The 24,086-nt window shown below is 37.7% G+C and overlaps 1 protein-coding gene across 1 annotated transcript in view; it reads right to left on the reverse strand.

Annotated features, from left to right (window-relative positions):
• Window positions 1-1,283: 1,283 nt before the first annotated feature.
• FANCC (FA complementation group C) overlaps window positions 1,284-24,086 on the reverse strand; it is a gene marked incomplete at its 3' end in the record, with an annotated part of 63,808 nt that continues 41,005 nt past the window's right edge. Inside the window, exons 8-14 of the mRNA XM_080363079.1 lie at window positions 18,253-18,305; window positions 15,278-15,377; window positions 11,022-11,097; window positions 10,162-10,240; window positions 6,318-6,489; window positions 3,286-3,486; window positions 1,284-1,427 (exon numbers count right to left, since the gene is read on the reverse strand). Coding sequence (XP_080219205.1) covers window positions 1,284-1,427; window positions 3,286-3,486; window positions 6,318-6,489; window positions 10,162-10,240; window positions 11,022-11,097; window positions 15,278-15,377; window positions 18,253-18,305 — 825 coding nt within the window. The remainder of the gene's footprint in view (window positions 1,428-3,285; window positions 3,487-6,317; window positions 6,490-10,161; window positions 10,241-11,021; window positions 11,098-15,277; window positions 15,378-18,252; window positions 18,306-24,086) is intronic.

The raw sequence follows: 24,086 nt of genomic DNA on the forward strand, positions 1-24,086 counted from the left end.
ATGACTCACTGGGAAAAAAATCGTAAGAAATCAGACAACAGCATTACAAAAAATATCTTTCCACTTCTTACAGCCAAGGGATATTAAGTACATTGTTTTTCTTTTCGCTTGCTCAAAAACAAATGCCACATTCAGAAAGCCGTGGTAATTTAAGACACATGCCTCTGATTTTATACGCAAGAATAGTATCTGAAGCAGCATCTTTGAACACAGCACAAATGTTGACATTAAAGCTAGGTAATATATGAGAAAATATTAATGAAAAGAGTTAAGATCCTGTGTCATTACTATTCTCCATGCTTATTTTTCTGGTTAAGCTAGAAACGGTTACACAACGTTTTTGGGACAAACACTTTCCTAGGGGTAAAACAGTGAGCCATAGCTCCCTGACCATGCTCTTTGCATGACAGAAAAAACCTAAACAAAGCAGCAAGCAAACTACCCCTGGACATAAAAGGAAGGAGATGAGTAGCAACCAAATGCTCTCTTTAGGAAATCTGGCCCTCAAACTGGAAAGTTTCCTTATGCCTATATTGTGTTGCCCTGTTTTGTCTGATTGTGAAAAAGATTTCTTAAACAAATAAAACAATAGCATCAGTCAGGGCACACTGAAAACAGGCTGTACTGCAAGCAACCTTCTAGCTGCAGTGTCTGTTGACAGAGACCAGCTATGGATATAGTACTTTGCAGAGAACACTGTGCTGTTGAAGCTGCACTGCTGAAAAAATAATCTAGCAAATCTGAGAGGAGTTTCATTTTGGAAACATTTTCAAAAAGAACTAAAGAGAGTTCAGGAAACATCAATTTCCTGAGAACACAGAGTGCATTCCCAATGAATCACTAAGTCTCACTTGAGATCATTGTTAGTTTCATAAAAGCAGAAAAATAGAACAAAACATTTTAGGAACAACTTACCAACCAAGCAATTGGATACAACTTGCTAATAAAACCATGTGTAAATTTGGGAGAGAAACAGATCCTCAGCCAGATAAACAAGGAGGAGATGAGTGAACTGCTTTAAATTATGTATGTCTCTTGTTAAAGGAGGTGCTCAGAGTATAATTTTCAACCATCTTTAATATTTACTGTTATGTTCTAGAAGGTTAACATTTCCAGACAAATGGTTATTTTCAAATGTATATGAGGGAATAAAAAAGTTGAGGGATATGCTCTGGTAGATATCTTTCTACTCTTGGTAACCTGCAGTGCAAGACATTTGTGAAAGTCTGACACCTGGATAAAGATCTGATTTGTTTGCTTGATAAGTAGATGACATAAAAAATCTAAACTTTCAATGTTAGTTTTTGAAGAAGTTCATTCAGTAGCTTCAGAGTCCTTTGGTTTTTTTCTCCACTATGGTTAATTCTGTATGCAGTACGGATAAGAAGGCTACAAACTTCTTTGCTTGTATCAGTTGTCTCAGTAATCTGAAAACAAACAGAGAAGACAGGAAATAATACATTTATGTTGCTAAGTACTAAGGATTCTCAACTAATATTTGCAACAAAACCGCAGATTTGTCCATGACCACTGAACATACGAGATGCTCTGAGTTCAAAAGCAATGTCTGCTCAAGGTGTCTCTTTTCATACATCTTGGTGGAACTGAGCAACTTTTGAGATTTTTACTGTTTTCTTAAGTAAAACAAATCAAAAGGTCAAAAAGCTTTTACAGGAAAGAAAAATGGACAGTGTAACCATTTAGAAGTCATCTCCTCAGAAAACAACTAAAAAGTACAGGAAGGTTTTGTGTGAGTTTGCAGAGACAATTCAATTCTGTAAATTTTCCAAAAGTAAAAATAAATCTCTCCCCCACAAGATGATACAGTACCTGGAGAAGACACTGAATTGCAATTTTTGCAGATCAGGAGGGACTATACATTATCTGCTGCATTAATCCCAAAGTTTAGTATGCTAACCAATACCACTGCCGTTTGGTTCCACACCATTCTGCCTTTCATATATTGTCTTCAGGCCTTTTCAAATCACGTGGAGAGCCTAGCTACACATTAATGATTACACAGATACATTCACAATTCATCAGACTGACATACTCTGGCCTGAAACAGCTCATGACCACCCTCCAGTGAGAAATACTCAGAGTTTTGAAAGTTAGTTATGTTGCTTTCTATAAAGAAACAAGAAATTGCCTTTGGTTTTCCTGAAGGAGTTTAAAGTAGCAGACTAGTATATTGCAGCATCACTGTTTAGCAGCCACACTCCTCAAAAGGGAAACTAAAAAGAGCAGACTGTAAAAACACATACAGCTCCTCTAATTTTATCATTACATTCTCAGGCTAAGAGAAATGGATCATTTGTGAACTTACACCTAAAATGCTAGAAATATCTTAGTCCTTCTAAAACAGAAAAACATTATGCTTGCACAGTAAACCAGAAGGAATAACCACCAAAATAGGTTTCCAGCATTATAAAATCAGGCTCCTTATACATGCCATATGCCCTATATACAGACGGAAGAGCACATTGCTGCTTAAAGGAAAAACTTATTAAGTGCTAAAACCACACACTGGCCCCTAGACCTGCTTGTACAGGAGGCCTGTAGTTCTTAAAAGAGTATGCTCTTACAGTTAGGAATAAATTTCTAATCTCATACTGAGATAGTGCTGTTTATCCTGAGAGACAAACCACCTTTTGCTATTTGCACCAATCCACCTGAAGGCTCTCATCAACAACACCAAGATACTGTGGCAGGCTTCCACCATTTTACTCCCCCTTTGGCTTTTTTCACCCCCTAAGTTATACTCTCTCGGGTCTTTGTTCTTTTTTTTCTCTCAATATCACACCAGTTTCCTCTCTGGCTTAGGTAAAGCATCAAGCTTCTGCCTCATCAATGCCAATGCTTAGTAGCTACCTCTTTTACATAATGGAAAACAGAGTGAAGACAGTTCCATCATCTCTGCAGCAACTGGATCATTAAGGGAGTGATTTGCAACTGGGAAAAGCAAAATATTTGCACATGCTATCTATGCCAGGTGTAAATGAACTGCAAGTATCCCTTAATTGTAAGCAATTGATCCAACTGTTTCTGCAGCTGTATAGTCAGGACAGCAACCTTTTCAGTGGGATCTTGTCAAGAAGTGTCAAGAAGGAAAATATTTTGACTGTAGCTGAAATAGATATATGGCAAGTTAGGTATATTTCCTGTAGTCACGATCTTCTTTAATTCTCGGTTACGTTTCTTCTTTATTAAGAGATAGGAGCTTAAATTCCAAAATAATAATAATAATAATAAAATATTTTACTTAAATAAGGAAGAAACACTTACATGGTCAATAAATTCCTGGGCAATCGTATGTCCACCAGAAGAAAAGAGCAAAAAGTTGGTAAGAAGATGTGTGATAAGATACTTGCTACAACACTGCTCCACATCCTTCACACTGTGGACAGCAGCCTCCAGATCTTTGACAGAAAGGACTGTACAGCTGAAGAGCCTCATTAGATGATTGTAGACTGTGTGGGCTTCTACCTGTAGGAAACAATTTCAAAGGACACAGGATCAGAGAAGAGGTCACACCTGTGGTATTTTTCCTTTGGATTTATTCACAAACAGGAAACTGAATCCTTGGCAGAAACGACCCAAATCTGAAGAGAGTTTGAATTTAAGCATCAGGGAGAACAGGGAAGGAAGGGCTGTACACATTTATTTTGTACTGATTCACACACACAGAAGGGGACAGAATGGATTTTTTAAATTTTCTTACGTCTTACACATTAAGCAGGCAGGGCATCAAGCCAGGATTTGACCTTTTTTAATAATAAAAGGAAATGGATAAAGTCCCTCAGCAGAACACAGTCAGAATTTTGCATTGTGGAAAAAAAGAACAGAGGCTCCTCATGGGCTCATTGCAGTATTGCTGCTACAAATCATTTAAATCCCCATGCAACCTGACCTCAGCTGATAAAATGTTCTGGTAAGAATGCATTTTTTTTCCTTCTTCCTGTGTTGTTTGCAACTTACGTTTTTACCTCTTGAGTTAGCCAATAAAAAATAATTTTTACTGGGAGTACAAAACAGAAGATTTTGGCACACACACAATGGAAAAAGAACTATATGAAACCATTGCAAAAAATCCTAACAATAATTCTGTTCACTGTATTAAAAATAAACAAACTGCTAGGAAAAAACCCAGATGATTAAATGCAGGAACAATGGAAAAATATACCACTGCAGAACCAAAGGAAAGGGACACCCATTTCTCCACCATGCTCATTAGGACAATTTGCTTCAGTTATTTACCTGACCTTGCTTTTCTCATCACTGCCCTATTAACAACTCCACATAAAATAATCTGAATTCTTGCATTATGTCCACAATTACATGTGAGCTAACAAACAATACCAGAATCTAAAGAAAGGTAGCTGGAATTCTTCAAGATCCTTTAGCCCTCCTTGCTTCCTAATGTTGTGCTGTACCAGAGACTAGAGATGGACAGCAGCAGGTTCTGCTCCATGAGCTCACCTACCCTAGAAGACTCAACCTTAGTGCCAAAGTTACTATGACCAGCCTCCACGTTTTGTTTCTCCAGTGTTTCAGAGACTAAAGGTGTGAAAGGACTCCAACAAATGAATAAATATTGAGGAGAAGAATATTCAGTCTTGCACATATGAGTAAAGTCCAGTGAACAGCAAAAGTAATTTCTTTAGTCTTTAAATAATTTTGACCCTATGTGTTTCACTCCTGCTGATACATATGCTGCTACCTAAAGTCAGCAACAGGAACACAAAATCTTAAGTTGTGACTGCATGCCTTTCCACACAAGAATATGCTGAATGAAAAGTCCTCCAGCTTGGCATCTGCCAAAAGTTCCTATCCCATCTTAATCCTTAATTGGTGAAAGGTTCAGGGTAGAGTAGCTAAGAGCTAACTTGCCAAAGAACAAATTAGAAGAAAAAGCAAATATCTAACTAAACACGGAAGCTTTGCATGAACTGTGGGAATACTTCTGAAGTAGCCTGACCTGTGGGAAAAAAAAATTTATTGCTTGAAGCAACTAAAGGAAAGAATCATAATGAACTGAAAGATTAGATTTCTGGGAGCAGATGAGTAACTGTGTGGGCTGTCAGTGGAAAAGCTTTTTCTCACTAAAATTTGTCATACATTACAACAGAATAACAAACTGATAGAATAGGGGACATGCAGGGAGATGATTTTATATATAAGACAACGTGATTTCATTCTGTGGTGCTGGAGTTAGAACAATGTTCCATATGTAGTTCTGCAACTCTAGACCCTGAGTTTCATTCACTCATGCTTACTGCTTTGGTATTTCCTTCTTTCCCAAAACTGCATTCTAAAACCAGCTCTGGTTTCTTCACTTCACCGTAGCTCTAACCTAACCCTGCTCAGCCAATATGCCACTCCCTCTCCTGGGCTATAAGAATTAAAGACCAAAAAAAAGTTAAAAAGTGATTGGGTAGTGAGCTTGCATTTGCAGTGCTGTCTGGGTGGTAGAAGGGGAAGAGAAGGAAATAAAATATTGCAGACACACTGTTACACGTGGACCATTAGATGTAAAATGAAAGCATGATGTTTAACTAGTGTGGTGTACTGAACTGCATTTTTAAATCAAACAATCCAGTTTTAGTTTAGTTTTAGAGATGCTGCAGCCAAATGTTGAATCTGGGCTTTGTAGATCAGATTGATAAGGCTAGTTCAAACTTGCAAAATCAGTCTAAATTAAAGGCTTTCTTGTATTTGCATGCATACATAGACACGAAGCAGTCTTCATGCAGTACAACACTGTTTCCTACTGTTAGAAACCTAGCATATGGAAATATAACATACTTGTTACAATCTCATACACGCCAAAAAACAGTAAAGATACACAACAGAAATCAGAAGAGTTTGGCAAGGTTAGGATTCAGGGCTGTGTCTGATAAGTATCTTCACTGCTCCAACTGTTTTTGTGATTTCTCTTCTGCTTCCTTCTCAGAAGACGCCAGAACACAGGAATGTTGAATTCTGCCACACAGTGATTTAAAAAACATCACTCCTAGAGCAGTTTTATTTCTGATTAAAAGCACCCAAGTTATCCAAAAAGGAAGCCAAGAAGGTACTAATCTATATAATATACTTTAAAAAGAGGAAAAATGTTTTATAAATGTCACCAAGAAAATCCACAAAAATTATCTTTCAACTGCTCCAATGCAACACAATTCCCAGGAGACCTTGTAAAGCCAATACCTTCTCCAGTGTAGATCTTTTGTTTTTCCAGCATGCACTATTTGTTTTATAGCAATAAAACATAAACAGACTATTGACTGCTTATTGCTGCTTACTATCACTACATTACCCACCATTGTCTGAGTCCTTTGTTGATTTTCATTCTGAGGACAGTAGTAAAATGCCAGCAGCCACAGCAGAGCATCTGGTTCTACAGCAGCCTTCAGTAGTTGTTCCGCTGCAATATCGATCCATTCTCCAAAATGAGCAACCAGAAACCAGATTTCAAAAAGGTCAGCAAGAGAACTGGAAAGCAACAAACATACAATTAAGTATTTCTTGCTATTTAATATTTTTAAATAAGTTAACTGCAAAGGTGCTGGCATGAAAATTAAAATCCTCAACTACTCTTAACAGATAATACCTTACCTGCTAAGCATACAGCCATGTACTACTCTATTACCTGCAGTCACGATCAAATGAGAAATATTCAGTGCTATTAACAGATAAACTTTGCCAGTAAACTAGACTATCCATAGCAACAGTTTCTAATACCTGTGACAAAATACTATTAAAATATGCATCATAAAATTAAACCTTATTGTTTATACTCTCCAGTTGAAGGATTTGCAAAACTTTAAACTGTATTTCAAGTGCTGTATTCTAATATACCGTTGCCTTATATTGTCTCCCAGTTTCTCTCTTTTGCTTTCCAGGGTTATTTTATGGTCTTTGGTAATTTATAAGGCACAGGCTTTTTGGTAATTTGTGAGGAACTACATTTATACGGACCAAATATAAAATTTTTAAGGAAATTCATCTCCTGACTCTTAAAATTCAGGTCCTCTTTAAGAAAAATTTTGAAACTATTTACAACTGAGTGACTACAGTAAGAAAAAGAAAGGTGAGAACAGACCACAGCTCATCTCTACACCTTCTCACATGCACTCTTCTAAAGTTAAGAATAAAGAAAAGAGAAATAATGAGAAGATGCAAACTAAGGGTAAGCTTCTCTGAAGCAAAAAGTAAAATGGACAGTGGAAGGAAGGACAGACAGAAGGACAGCTGGAAATAGATGAAGAACCAGGAACAATTATTCCTATATAAGTCTGGCAAAAGGTTGAAGACTTAGAGGTTTTCCTTATGTTTTACTTCTGAGGACTCCAGAAGCTGATCCTTTCCAGGGAACTCCAAGAGATCTTAGAAATTTCAGGAGTTGGTGAAGTCATCTGATACCATCACACCATATGGGCAACATGACAAGGTCATCGTTGGAATAAACTGTTATATCTTTAAGACTTTCCAAAGGGGTGGGAGGCACAGTTTTATGGATGAAGGTGTGGTGTGTGCAGACAGTATTCTATGTCTGGAGTAGACTGGTGACTGATGTTGTCTATAAGTGCCCCAGAAATTACTTGCCCTGTAAATTACATTGTCTATATGCCACAGAATCACAGGGCTTCTAATTCCTATTCCTAGGACACAAATCCACCGTTTCAGTATTTTGGGTGTGATAACTGACATCAGGCATAAGATGTTGACACAGATTCATAGAGAGAAAATAGAGTACTGAGGTGACTGCTCTAGAAGTCACCATTGTTGATATTCCACAGCTTTTGGAGGGCCAGCAGCATGGCTCAGCAGAGAACTAGAGATGTGTGACAAAACCTGAGACTAAAATTCCTTAGCTAAATGAACACAGGATCAGCACTGGTAAAGTCTTTGAAGATACTTGAATCTGAAAATGCAACTTTAAATCCTTTGAAAAAAACAAACAAATGTGATAGTGATGTAGGACAAGAGCAAAACAATCTGCTAATCTGACCGTAATTCAATGCTGTGACAACATAAGTGGATAGGCTAGCTCTGAAACTCAGAGATGTACAATCAAAGATGAAACTTAATTGAAAATTACTTAGTGAAAACAGATAACTATACTTAGGATAATATTGACAGTATTTATGACTGGAAGTCTTCATACCTCAAAGGGTAAATACAGGTCCTTAAACTTCAAGTATTAAACTGATTTTAACAGGTACTTAGCAGAATACAATTTAGTTCTTGCTTGGAAAGACTAATGCACTTACAATTCACCATAACTTTCCTAGTTCGGGGTCACATACCCTCCACTTCTGTCCCCACTGCTGTTTTGCCTGTTCTATAGTGCCACGTATGGCAACTGCTTCCCTGTCATAGCCAAAGGTAGCCCTTTGATTTTTCTGGGACTTGCCCCAGCAAAATGTACATCAGTTGATTTCTGTTTTAAAATGTCACATAATATTTACTGTTCACTGAGATGACTACATGTAATAATAATTAATGACATAGAAGCGATCTGTTCATTAGAAATACACAGAAAGCAACTTGCTGTAAGACTTACATTTGGTGTAAAACAAAAACATTGCAAAACAAGCAATATAAACAGCACTGACTACAGAGAAGCAAGAGGATATGCTATATCATAGTATTTTTTGCTCCTCTGTTAATTTTATTAAGTAGAAAGGATGCAGAATCAGGAATAAAGCAACAAAAGAAAATGGAATACTGTTTCATTATCGATATTGGTATTTAAAAACTTGAGCCAAATCTATTTTCTTTGTAACTGAGAGGGTTTTGGTAGGAAACATCATTGCTGCGTGAGTTCCAAAGGAAGCAGGAGGATATTCTGGCAAGTTCAGTGCTATTCAAACTAGTGTACTATGAAATCAAAGAGGGAAAAAGACAATATAAGCCACCAAAGGGCTAGGCAACAAGGCATAACAGACACTCTTCTATCATTGTAACACATTACGATGGATGATATTTGTTTTATTTGTTTGTTTTAAGTTTGAGCTATGTGTTTCTTTAAGAAGCCATGGTCAGCTACTGGTCACACTCCAAGGGTGTAAAAGGTTGACAGACTCCAGGCATTAACAGGTGAGACACAGCATGGAACTGCAGGTCACACAGAAAGTGAGAACCTGCCAGCAAGGCAGCCCAGCCTCAGAGGGAACCGCAAAAACCTTTTTTCTGCCACATAACAACAAAAATAAAGGTTCTGTGAGCTAAATGAAATCAAGCATGGATGGCACTATCTGCCTTCCAGGACACAAAGTGTCTTCCAGGACGGTTGGGAATCTTGATTTGCAAGTCTATCTGGCCTAGGTTTCTATTGAAATAGATCAGGTTTTAAATCAAAATGAAATTGGTTTCTTTGAATGTAAAAGTATTTCAATATTCTTTGTAAAGTTCACTCTTGGCGCAGATCTAAGCAGACTCCTGTCCAAGCTCTATAGGCAAGTCCCATCACAAAGACTCCTTCCTTCCTTCTTTCCTTCTTGCCTTCCTTCCTTTCTTTCTCTCTTTCCATATAGTCCTAAACCATCTACTACCAAAGCAGAATTTGTACAGACAAACACTATCATTTGTTGTAACAACTATTTGGACAAAAAAAGCTAAGGGCAATAGGTCAGAAACACGGGGTGTCAGCTCAAAGAGTAATATAACAAAAAATGATACTGCAGTTTAAAAGTCATATCTTCATGAAAATACCAAGAAGTTTAAAGTTTGGATGTTTGCACAAGCCCGCTGAAAACCAATACAATCGCCTTCATAAAACAATACCACTCAAAAAGGCTCTTTCCAATGCTGGCTAATTTTCTGCATGAAATAGTTCTCTTAACATTCAATCCAGAATCTCCCTGAAAGTTTTCAGGAAGAAATGGGAGAGCAGGCAAGTAAGCATTTCTGTTATGCAGATAGCTATTTGCTGAAATGAAAAGAACAGATTTCTTTACCCAGACACTTATTGGTCAGGTCTGTAAGTGCTACAAATTCAGGTTCTGTAAGTAATCTAAGTCCTGCACATTAAAACAAAGTTTTATTTAGAGAATAATAAGAAAATTACAAAATGTAGCTACGAAAGACTTCAAATGACATGACTTTTCAGTAGGTAACGTATGCAAAGGACAAAAAGTTAGAAAAGATAATACTGCTTACCTGTTTGTATCTTCTACCAATGCTCTGAGCATATGTGAAATGTGTTTCAAGTGTTGAGCCCAGTGTGTAGTTGGCAGTTCTGATGAAAAAAAAAAAAGACTCCTAGAAGTCTAGTCTGTCCAGCTAGAACAGAACGCTGAAATTAACCGTATTAGGCTAGCATTAAAATTTGTGCTACTTGATTCAGTTATCATCAAGCATTTAAAATTTCCCAATTTTCAATAATAACTATTACTGTGTTTCCTAGAACAATTCATTGACAAAACCATGTGAGGAAGTACAGCAAGGAATATGCAAATGAAGCAGATGTACCACTGTGTAAATGCTACCTCCATTTTAATATATAATCAGTAGAGTAACATTCTCAGAGGCTCTTGTGCTGAGCTGAAATTATTGCTCATGAAAAACTGTACCATATAGAGCAGTGGCTTCTTGGTCTATAAAAATGGGAAAGCTGAAAAAAAAATTAGGCTTGCAATCTAGAAGATGAGCAGAATTCAAGCAGGCTATTTCTTGTCATATACATCCAAAATTTTTAATAATGGCAATTACTAGTATAATAAGATACTTGGTAGATTTTTACAGTCTTGGTAACTTGTCTTCGCTCCTACAAAATTATGCACTATGTCATTCACTTCTGGTTTAGTTTTCTTTACAGTATAATTCTCTGTTATTGTTACATAAGAATTAGGTATTCCTGCAGAAAAACACATCAGAAGAATATTATTAGAATTGCTAAGTCAACACACCCTGCTGAGGAAATGGCAAAATTTTGTTTTCATCCCTTCTAAAGTTATTTTAAGAAATATACAGATCATGCAGGTTGGTTAATGCTGCAAGTATTTCATGAAGAAACTTACCAAAAGGACGTTTGAGCAAAGCTGCTACAAGAGGCTGGTGATGGTAAGGGAAGTAGGCCTTCAATGGAAATTTATGCTAAGATATAAAACAATTATTTTAAGAGTTTTCTGGTCAGTATTAAAAAAAAAAAAAAAAACACAGTGAACAATCTCATCTAAGGTAGTAATTAGCAACACAGACTGAAGCAAGAGAACACAAAAGTACATCTACACTTAATTTTAGGATTTTGCACAAAGAAAGAAGGGGTATATCTAGGAAAAGTTTGCTTAGAAAAATTAATCATTTGTGGATTTTTAAAATACATTATTAAAAAAGATTCAGAGTCAGAGGAAAAGTATATCTTAGTATTCTTATGCTTTTCCCCTGTAATCACAAAAGCCTTCACTCTTAATATGCAGAGGTAAAAAGATATTAATTAGTTTATTTTTCCAATGTAAACAGGTCCAGAGATCATATTAAACTAAGAACTAATAATATCCACAAAATCTGAGGGATTGATGTAGATTATTGCTGTATGTTCAAAAATAGAAACCTAGAATTCTTAGGATCTGCAAGTTTGTGATGACACAAAAATGGGATGAGTGGCTGATACGCCAGAGGTTGTGCTGCCATGCAGAGGAACCTTGACAGGCTGGAAAATGAGCTGACAGAAGCCTCATGAACTTCAACAAGAAGTGTAAAGTCCTGCACCTGGGGAGGAACAAGCCCAGGCACCAGTACAGCTTGGAGCCAACCAGCTGGAAAGCAGTTTTGCAGAGGAAGAGCTGGGGGTCTTGGTGGACACCAAGTTGAACGTGAGCCAGCAATCTGCCCTCACTGCAAAGGCAGCAAATGTTATCTTGAGCTGCATTAGGCAAAGGATTGCCAGAACATCAAGTGACATGATCTTTGCCCTCAGTGCTGGTGAGCAGCCACTACAGCAGCCAAACCTGGAGTATGATGTCTGGTTCTAGGCTCTTCAGTGCAAGAGAGACATGGACATACTGGAGAGAGTTCAACAAAGGGCCACAAGGATGATTAAGGGACTGGAACATCTCTCCTATGAGGAAAGGCTGAGACAGCCTGGAGAAAACAAGGCTCAAGGGGGATCTTATCAATGTATATAAATGCCTGAAGGGAGGGTGCAAACAAGTTGCCCACAGTGGTTGTAGAGTCTCAGTCCTTGAAGATATTAAAAAGTCGACTGGACATGGTCTTGGGCAACTGGTTCTACGTGGCCCTGCTTGAGCCGGGGTGTTGGACAAAATGACCTCCAGAGGTCCCTTCCAACCTCAACTACTCTATGATCCTGTCATTTCAGTCTTCAAGTCTCCAAAACACGCCCTTAGAACTCTTCTGTCTCCTTTCTTTAGGAACAAGAGACTATTTAGCAAATAGACCATCTCTTGAATCACAGACTGAGGATACAGACTATAAAAAAAAGTGATAGATTTCTAAATTAAATGAAGACCATATTTAGCAACTCATTTCTTTTGCAATATAAATGCATGCATCTTATAAACAAATGGACTGACGCATTCTCTCTCTACTAATTTTTTTTTTTCTGTAAACAGCAGTTAATTAACATTATAATACACTAATATGTACAGTATTCTCAGACAGTCTATGTATCACTGGTATGTTAAGGTTCCAAAAGTCTACTTGTCACATGGAATTAGGTTAATTAAAAATTAATAATTCCTATGCTAAAGTATGCATGTAGGCAATTAGCTTGCACCAAAAATCCCCATTAAAAAGCAGCCCTTGACACAATTAGTAGTACCCAAGACAACCCACAGCATGAGTTACATATGAAAACAGTATTGTAAAGTAAATGAAAACCAGTTTTCAGCATCCTATTTCAGCAAAGCAAAAAATGTTTGCTTCCTATCATACAAATACAGTATTTTAGGCAATTCTTTCCTTACATAAGCCATCAGAAAGTACAAAATAAGTACAAAGAGACAGAATGAGTTTGGATGTGGCTGATTATAATAATTGCTGTGATGTATAACAGGAAATTAAAGTTGAACACTGGCTTAAAATATTTATCCAGCTATTTAAAACAAAATTCCCAGGTGAAAATCACTGTCAGTTCTGAAATGATCAAGGGAATATAATCCTGGAGGAAATTATAAGTGTCATCAAATAAAAACATGAACTTTAAATTTATAAATTCACAAGTAATGTGACCCAAATATCTTTAGGTCAGCTTTCACTACATCACAAACTTGAAGGAAATCTGCTTTATAAAGCATTAAAAGGATTATTCCAGCAGTAATCTCAGTATCCCTATTCTTAAATTTCTGATTCAATGACTACACAAATTGTCTGTTTTCCTAAGTAGGTTTAAACCCTGCATTCCATTTATACCTTTTTCGGTCTCCCGAAACACACAGGAAACAAGACTATTCCTAAACCTGTAGCACTGGTTTTTCACACTCTTCAGCTTTTTTCTGCCAAACCTTGTTCACTCTAAATGGCTTACAAAGTTATTGGAAAAGACAGCTATTTCTGGCAGCTGCCACACTGCAATACAGAATTGTTCTCCTCTTACCTCGCAATTCAGTGCAGCTGTCAGACAATGACCTGGTTCTTTTGAAAATTTTGGGGACACATCTGTTTGCCTAGCCTTTTCTCAATTAACTGTACTATAAATTCCTACGGTCACAGATGACCCAGCCAGAACCCTCTTCATCCTCTGTCATTAATGGTTTTACCATTCCTCTGTGAAATACTAATGGAACACATTATGTCCTGTCAAGGGCATCCAGATACCACTAAGATCGGTGCCTTATGAATATATGTAATACTGGTATAAGAAAAAGATAATGATCTGACTTATTTAAACAAAGCTTAGGAAGCAGTCTGTGCCTGCATTTTTGCATGCCAACTGTTAGATAAGATTATGGTTGATAAACTGTGAAACAAGGGATTTTAATATTGAAGATAATACCTTAATTAGAGCACCACGAATTAAACTGTATGCAACTTAAATACAGAAAACATTTAAAATCATTACCAAAAAAGTGGGCAATAGTCTATGTTGCAATGCCAGCAGGTGAAGGACTTCACCCTGAAGCAAATGCATCACCTGCACAACAGAATTAGCTCTTGAGTGTCTGATGGGTGTGGAATCTTTACTTGCTTTTTCCACACAGTCAGCTCCACCCAGGGCTACATGGTGTGTTGCTGCCATGTAGTCAAGGTAGCATAGAATTAACATGCACAACACCTGTATATTAAGCAAGACAGCTGCAGTTTCATCCTTAATTCGTATTGCCTGAATCTAGAAGACTGATCCATTCACACTGCAAATCAAAGGTCAGTGCATCACAAGTCCCAAGAAGTCCCAAAATTTTCTCAACTACCATGTCCCCAAAAAGATGGAAAAATCAAAGGAACTAGGAATTTTCTTAAGTCTAAAGTGAAAGCCAATAAATTATAAGATACTGTCCAAACTTACATCATATGAATTGGAGTTAAACAATCAAACAAAATGGTCAGGATATGAAATGACAGTGTGATTTGGTAATGTGAAAAGAAGTCTGCAACCTATAAACAAAACTTTTTTGCATCTCCATTTTGAAATTTAGAAATGAGAAATTGATCCTGCTCCTGTTTAAATCAGTATAGGCAACATTAATTCTACTCAATTCAGTTCAGTAAGACATGTACAAAAATCTGTGCAGAAGACACTAAGCTGGGAAATTTGGTGCTTTAAACATGGGCAAAATTTCTGAGACGCCACTGTTGAGGACGATAAACTGAAAGCACTACATATTCTTCATCATTTACCTTTTGAACAGACGAATCTGACTATTCAGTGTCCTACTTAAAATTATTGGGGGGAATGGGGATGGGGTTATCATCTCTGTTTCATTTATTATCAGAAACTCTGCTACTGCAAAGGAAAAACACATCTGGAGTTTTTCATCCTTTCTGCGAAAGATGGATGATCATGACCATATTCACTACACAGGCAGAAATTTCAGCACCAGGGGAACTGCCCCTGTGAAAATCACAGTGTAGGTTGCAGGATTACTCCAAGGTGAAGATGGATAAATTGCTCTTACCTATTGGTTTTGCACTACAATTTTATTCACAGGTAAAGATGTTTAAACTGAACTTTGGCGTGTATCTACTGCTGTAGAGAGATGCTATTATTCAGCTAATTTTATCTAATCATCATTCTTAACAGTAGAATTGTTATTTTCTTGTGAAATTTCATATCTTCTCACTGAAAAGAAACATTAAGAAACAGATCTTGACTAACCTGCTTGTTTTCATTCTGATGACCCTGAAGGAAAAGCTGCGTAAACACTTGTATTATGGTCATAACTTCTGGTGCTCCATCAGTTTCCAGCACTGCATTCCTAAGCATTGAAAAGCAAGATTATGACAGATCAGATAATTAGTCTGCCTATCACACCACTGTTAACTGAAATGAAGAAAAAAAGGTACATTCTTTGATTGCTGTGGATTCATGCTGTGTCTGAGCTCATTATGCCAGTGTGGAAACTGACAGAAATACTATTAACTTTGCTGGGTTTTTAAATTTTATTTTTACTTTTAAAAAACCCCATATGCAACTCCTACAAATAAACTGGATTTAGTAAGTATATACAAGTATATACTTACTAAAGTATATGCAGACACACACAGGAAATCTGGCATCTGAACCATCTTACTGGGTGCAGAGCAACCATTCCCAATACATACAGTTAGCCATACTTCAGTGCTTTGTGGGACTGCATCCCATAGGCCCTCTCAAATTAAAGCACAGTCTAGTACAATCTCCTGGGATATCCTGAGGTATCTCAAGAGAAAACAAAAATCTTGACCTAAACTGTTAATTATAGCAGTCCTGCTGGAGCCAGGCAAACAAACACAAGTTGTTGATCAAATTTAAAAGCTAAGTATTTAAAAACCTACACAAGGAGATTGAACTTAATACAGCTGTTGTTCAGTTGCTGTGAGTCTTTAGTGATCACGAAGCAATGAATCAGTAGCACAAACAGAAATTAGTGTTTACCAAGGGTGTACTTTAGGTCAGTGATTGCTACAGATTTAATTAGGGACAAGTGCATTCCAATGTGTTTTCAATGGTAAAATCATAAAATCCACTCAGGAGGTTCAGGAAGGTGAACACTTTAACTACAGGGCATGTAACCTTGAGCAAATGGAGCAGAAAAACGTAAGGGCAGCAAAGTGTAATTTTCATTCTCTGATTTGAAAGACAGGTAATAGTAAGGAGGAAAAAAATGTTCAAAGTAAGTTGCCACTGAGGTATAAGGGTTTTTTTATTAGAGTATTGTTTCATTCTTTCCATAATAATCTAAAAGATAAGAACATCTAACACATTTATGTAACAGAGAAATTCCACAAAACTACAGGCACACATAATCACTAATATAAACCTTAGAAACAGTACATGGAAACTCCAGACAATCTATGTATGTGGAGTTCCGTAGAGTCACACATAGCAACAAAATAAGCTGCTACTTGGGAAATAGAAACACAAGTTAATATCCCCGAGATAAAGCAATTTAGCGTAATCGACCTCAACAAAAAGCATGCAAATAGCAGGAAGGTTACTCCTGGAAGAGACACAATGCTTAGATCTGTGCTTCTAACAGATTATTAACCCCCAAAATAAAAGGAGTATTCTGCCAGGTGTAGAAATGTATCACCATTTCCAAGCAACGAAGTAGAAGTTCTTTATCAGCAGTTCTCTAAAATCTCTACATGCGACTACGTCTGTAATAGTATCTTAACATCTGCACAGCACTCGATACTAGCTGGAAGGATGTCAGTGAAATACAACAAACATGAACACAAAGCTGCAGAAACCAACTGGTCTGCAGAAGCTAGCTAATATTTACAGCTTCACTTAACACCAAGAGGACCTGAAACACAGTATTTTTAAAACACATTAAGGTTTTAATACCAAGAATGTAGAGGAACAACCAAACTAAGTGGAAACAGCAGAAAGCAAATAATGGAGCAGGAATGTAGGCTGAGCAACAGGAAAACATGATGAATTTCTACAACGATACAGAACATTAATACAAGTTCAAACTTATTAGGAAATACTCTTCTGGGCCAAGTCTTGCATTATTTGAGAAACAGCGTCTCATCCATTTCTACTGCCTACCAAATGGAAAGGGTGCAAAACAGTTACGTAGTCTAATGTTATTTTTTAAAAATATTTTCTATACCATAAGCCTAAATAAGCCAGGAAACTTGAACAACTTTTGTCTCCCTATACCATCATAATATACGGCCTCCAGCATGAGACATTGGCATAGCACTGCTGAAGCCACATCAGTTTTCAAGTGTGTTTTCCTTCGGGAAAGTATCTGGTCTTAACTATTCTGAAAACGCTACTGTGCTCAGGCACTGGAGCACCAGAGGCAGAAAGGACTGGGACAGCAAAAGCTGCCGAGTGCTTCCACCCTCACTGCAGCTACAGCAAAGCTGCTTCTGTTTGTGCCCGCACCAGCCTGAACACGCACACAGACACACAAATGCCCCCAAACACGGGTACCCGGCAGCCCTTTTATCTTAAGAAGGAAAACACCTGTCCAACAGAGAATGTCAGTCACTAAATACATTACTGTTGTATCAAAACTGACAAACCCAGCAGCAGAGCTACTTTAAAAGGATGAGAAAATAAGTCAAATGGAGCAAAAAGACACTCTAAACTGAGTACAAAGGACCGGAAGCCCCCATGTGGTAAACAATATCCATTGCTTCAAAATAGTGCATTCCAGAACCAAAGTCATTATTAACAGGCAGATCAATAGTTTAATGCCATTAAGAGCATATCTGATATCAATCCCGAAGACTACTCAGGCTACACTGATAAGTGCAAATGTTTTAGCTAAATTCTGTCTTCATGCTGGCATGGGCCAAGCCATTTCACCATTTACAATTTTCACCTCAAAATCATATTTCATATTTCAACCACAAATCTCTACTGAAGTACAAAAGAAGTTATAAATTTTAAAGGCTAAAATTCAATGTAGTCAACTGTATAAGTTATTATTATAATCTAACTTTTATGTAAAGTTCACGAGATTTTTAATGTTTTTCATTATTTGCAGTATATTACACAAAACGGTACACTAAGTCACACAGCTAAAGACATCCCGAAACTATAATACATCCCAGATTATAATACTCCTCATGAAGAAAACCTCACTGTTTAAACTGATCATTGCATACACTTCCCACTTAAACACTTACTTGAAAATTTCATTAACAATTCTGAAAATGGCAGGATGGCTTGCTGCTTGTGGCTGTTGATAAACAAATGGAAGAAAATTAGTCATTAATAGGAAACTACTCAGCTGCCACTGTGTAATTTACAGCTTAACTCAAGGATGGTCTTACACTGCATTTATTAAACTGTAAATCTCAGATCAACTCTGACTAAACCCTCAGATTTTCTGAGGATTAGATTCTTCAGACTAACTATGTCAGGGTCATGGAAGGAGATCCAGAGCGATACCAAGCAGCATAAACAGCTGATAAATGCAAACACCTGGGCTCCCAAATTGTTTATGCCAACAATCACTAAAAATACTAAAGGCAGCAGATAGAAAGAACAGGTTATTGCATGCAATTGCTGGAGGCAAGAGATAGTGAACAGATTTACAAAACGTCTTTCTCTCCTTTTCACAGATAAACCCTTTTGGATATACTTGGGGAGTCTTGCTACATCTTCGAAATTAAATTCCAGAAATCAAATCTATCGCTCCTGTCTTTAACAGTACCACACATATTTTGGTCCAAAACACTTTCTGACACATTGTTGTCTTCTGTGAGTTTCAGAGTTGCTAGAATGAGCTAAATATCTCAGTGCATCAAAATGGTTTTTTTAATTTTTTATCATGCTACCACACAATAAACTGTTTTAAGACACTTGTTGAGTTAAGCAAGCAGTAGTAAACACACTGCTTTCTAATCTCATATTCTTAAATGCTAAGATTTATTAGGCTTTTATTGAGCACTAAGAACAAAAAACTACTTGTGCATTCCTCAAACTATATTTGCCTAAGTTAAAAAACAAATTCATGCTTTGCGTTTCTGAAGTTAGCATCTAAAGATGTGATAAGCCTATAGTTCTTGAACAAGCTAGAGTAATTCATGTTTAATAAAATGCACTCTATAAACTTCAGGATGCATGGAAGAAATAGCTTCTATGAATGACACTTCTTGCAACGGCTTTAAATGCCTGACACACTATTCCAAAGAAAACTTTAATGCATTTGTTTCAAGTTAAAAAGTACCAAACAGAATAGATTTTTTTTTTCCTTTTTAATTGTACAGGCAGAATGAGGACTTGACTCTATGTGGTTCCTACATGATAATTTCAGAAAATAGAAAACCTTTAAAACAAACTGTCTAGAAAAGCTCCTTGTTTGTCACAGTTGTCTTTGCCATACTGAAAATATTAGGTGACACCTCATTTTCATGTTTTAGCACACTCTGTCACAGGGCTGTAGGTAAGCTGTTCTATCGAATGTATGCCATCTAGTGTTTGAGAGTATTTACAGCTGGTCGTTGGGCCATGGGAAGAACAGGACGCGTCTTGGTGCAAACCTGGTCTCCAAACTTCCACTGCCACGGGGAGAAAACAAACAAACAAACAAACAAACAAACAAACAAAACCCAACCCAAACAAACAACAAACAACTGGCTGGATGAAACAAAAAAGAAACATTTCATCTCTTTTCTAAAAAAAGGAAAACTTGGACTAGATGATCTCCAGATGTGCCTCCCAACCCCAACCATTCTGCAACTCTGAGAAAACAGTGACAAGTGATAGGGCAGATGGGCTAAATGGTTGAATTCAGCCATTTCTCCACTGTCATTTCAGACACTCCACCTACTTCTGCATACGTACTTCTTTGATGATGTACTAACACACTGTTCCTTGAGACAGGTTGGGTATAAATTTGAAAGGGTCCATCAGCACAAAGCCACACGTATCACAATTGAATAATAGTTCTTTTGAACAAGACCAAAATAAATGTGCTGTATGCAACAATTAAAAACTCTCCACCCTGCCAGACAGCAGCAATCTAAAGTACACACTACAAGAAAACACAGTTAATAGGTCCTAGTACTTTACCCTGCTGAAATCAATATGAATTTCATCACTGGTATTCAAAATGGAAAACAAAAACAAAACAAAATGCCACTGTTATCTCATGCCACAAGAGTCTGATCAATGGACTGCATGGAATTAATTTGCAAGCACTCAACATAAGAATGCTATCATAGTGCAAAACTCTCCAAGGCAATTTGAAGCTGTACCTGTTGTGCAGCAGGACTAGAGCAGGCAGGACAATTCTGCTGTGGGCAGCAGCAATTCTGGACTTTGGGAGGCCTTACCAGTTTCAGGAGGGATTCTCATAGTGTGTTCACGTTGTTGACATTATCTATTTTTTGTTTTCCAAATGAAAAGGCATTTTACATTTTAATAATCTTGTCTGTGTCTATGCAATATTTTTTACAGAAAGATCAGCCAACAAAACATACTTTCTACCAGAAGCTTGTTCCATCAGCCTTAAAACATGGACAGTACATACAGCACAACACACACTAAACCAGAAAGATCCCAACACAGGGAACTGGAGCTCCATGTGTGGTACCATGGTTACATATTTTAAGAATGTCTGCTTTCTGCAGGAAAAATAAAAACAAAACCACCAGCGCACCACACCACAAAAACACTGAGATTTTTGAAAGAAATAAAATACAAAAAATATACATTAACATAGAGTATTACATACACAAATTCTATAGAACTACACTACTTCTGTATCTATACACAAATTCTGCCCAAGATCACACAGCAACGAATCTGAGGTTGTAACACCACAAATACCAGTTCTCTTGACTTCTAGACTCACATGCAATTAATTGGACACAACACTTCTACATCTAGCTTTAAGAAACCGCTACACTGCTGTAATTCAAATTTTGTCTGTATTTCCAAATTCTGTATTCACCTGTATTCCTGAATTTTACATTAACCAATGAAAAACAAGAAGTGTCCCTTTATTTTTTTCTTATACCAAGTGCCAAATGTATTTTTATTTTGAAGCATACACTTGTTTTGAAAGCACAAACATCTTTTTAGAGAGGCTTAAAAATTTCCTGAATTCATCAACACTATGAATAAATTACTGTGTACCATTTCAGAAATGCTACCATAACAACAAATGTTTTGATGTCAGGCAATACTGAGGGAACTAATTGTAACTTTGCTGGAGCATACTATGAGAAGGAAAAAATATCTTCTCACTTTCTCTGTCTATCCTTGTTCCTTTCTCCTTCATTAATGCCTGTTTCATTAGCACAGCTCCTAGTGAAAGGTGAGTGTGGATCCAGCCAGACCCAATACTTCGGGATAAGGCAGAGCAAGAGGGCAATGCAGGAGAAGGGAACCAGAGTTTTGTCTCATTATTCCACTTTTTATTACCATATCCATAAGGCAAATAAAGGTCACATCCTACAAATACCATAATCCATCTGCCAAAATATGCATATCCATATTCCTAAATAAATATTCAAATGTCTTTACTGTCTTTCCAAGAGTAATCATACTGTTGGAATCAAAGTGCTGACTGATCCAATGTCACACAAGTATCTTTACAGTACCATGTATAAGTTGTACAAAATATCGCTACGCATTTTAGAACACAATTTCTGGATCAATTATTTTCCTCTTCTACTGCCTCTGTGAAGCTTCTCTTCCTGTTGTTTTTAACTGGTATTCTATCGCCCATTCATGCATCCTCCCTCTTATCAATGCCCATCAATCAGCAATATGCGTCTTCCAGCTACTCTCTATGCCTCCTTGCCCACATTATGTCCTCTCTAAACCATCATTCAAAGCAGCTGCACTGGTCTTTCCACTCTGTGGAGATATTATTATGAAAGCAGGAAGTCTTTGGAGCAGAGGCAAGTTAAGGACAAAAGTGTGCTAGCACAGTGATGTTCCAGTCTTTTCAGGGATGAGAATGTGCAGACAAGGTAAATATGGACATTGTTAATAAACAACAATAAACTAATTATTAAAACAAATATTTTGCTTCTTTTCATAGACAACCTAGATTTTTTTTTCATCGGTCACATTGTGGTACCATATATTGTATTCTATTCACAGTATATGAGATACAGAAAACTTAGGCACAGGCCTTGGGTACAGCCTTGTTTTCTGGATTACTTAGATCCCCAGATAACACATGAAGTGCTGTTAATGCCAAGCATTTATGAGATTTGCAAGTATTAGAACAGATCCTCAAAACAGAAATTTGCAGATTCAATTAAAAAGGAAGAATATCTAAAGGTATCATTCTTTTCGTGTCTAAAATACATACCCTGTAAGCCACTTCGTAGGCTGAAAATAAGACACCACATGTCGTTTTTTAGTTCTATCCATTTCATGAAATACATAATTTAAGTGCATAGCACACGTGCTGTTTCACACTATAATTAACAATTAAATTTTCATTTTGTGTTGCAAACTAGCTCATTATTTTGGAAAAGGTATTGTTTTCTCATATGACAGATGTATGATATACTGTGTAACACAGCATTGAAAACAAACTTTAATTACAGTTTAGAAAATGTTTTGTACTAAGAATTCTGTTCAGGTTTGCAAACAAAACCAAGTAACTAATCAGTCCATAATAATCTACAAGGATTGCCAATGGTTTAGTCTGCTAAATATCCAAGGGCACAGAGATTGAAGTGAAAACATTCAAACTCTCCTTGGCCAAAGTTTATAATTTTTTTAAGACAGAGGCAGGTACTCGGCACCCTCAGCAGTCAGATTCTCATCTCTTCACCCATTCTTAATCACTAGATAAAACCTTTTTTTCTCTTCTACCAATTCAGTATAAAAACTAAAAATGTAGTTACATTTGTAAGACTCAAGATTTACCTTTGCATTAGCAAGTTATATCACAGAATCACAGAATCGACTGGGTTGGAAAAGACCTCAGAGATCATCGAGTCCAACCCTTGGTTCAACTCTAGTCTGTTTACTAGATCATGGCACTAAGTGCCATGTCCAATCTCAGTTTAAAAACCTCCAGGGATGGGGAGTCCACCACCTCTCTGGGCAGGCCGTTCCAATGCCTGACCACTCTCTCTTAAAGAATTTCTTTCTAATATCCAGCCTAAATTTCCCCTGGCAGACTTTAAGCCCATGCCCCCTTGTCCTATTGCTGACTGCCTGGGAGAAGAGACCAATCCCCACCTGGCTATAACTTCCCTTCAGGTAGTTATAGAGAGTGGTGAGGTCACCTCTGAGCCTCCTCTTCTCCAGACCAAACAACCCCAGCTCCCTCAGCCTCTCCCCATAGGTCTTATGTTCAAGTCCCTTCACCAGTCTTGTTGCTCTTCTCTGGACCCGCTCCAGCACTTCAATGTCTTTCCTGAACTGAGGGTCCCAGAACTGAACACAATACTCCAGGTGTGGCCTCACCAATGCAGAGTACAGGGGAAGGATCACTGCCCTTGTTCTGCTGACCACGCTATTTTTGATACAGGACAGGATACCATTGGCCTCCTTGGCCACCTGGGCACACTGATGGCTCATGTTGAGCTTCCTGTCAATTAGTACCCCCAGGTCCCTTTCTGCCTGACTGCTCTCCAGCCACTCTGCGCCCAGCCTGTAGCGCTGCAGGGGGTTGTTGTGACCAAAGTGCAGCACCCGGCACTTGGCCTTATTGAACTTCATCCCATTGGAATCAGCCCACTTTTCCATTCTATCCAGATCCCTCTGCAGAGCCCTCCTGCCTTCCAGCAGGTCGACACTCTCTCCCAACTTGGTGTCATCAGCAAATTTGCTGATGATGGTCTCAATCCCCTCATCTAAATCGTCAATAAAGATGTTAAACAGGACTGGACCCAACACTGACCCCTGGGGGACACCACTAGTGACTGGCCGCCAGCTGGATGCAGCCCCATTCACCAGCACTCTCTGGGCCCGGCCCTCCAGCCAGTTCTTAACCCAGCGTTGAGTGCACTTGTCCAAGCCACGGGCTACCAGCTTTTGC

This window comes from Nesoenas mayeri (genome assembly GCF_963082525.1).
Source record: "Nesoenas mayeri genome assembly, chromosome: Z".
In the NCBI taxonomy this organism is placed as follows: Eukaryota; Metazoa; Chordata; class Aves; order Columbiformes; family Columbidae; genus Nesoenas; species Nesoenas mayeri.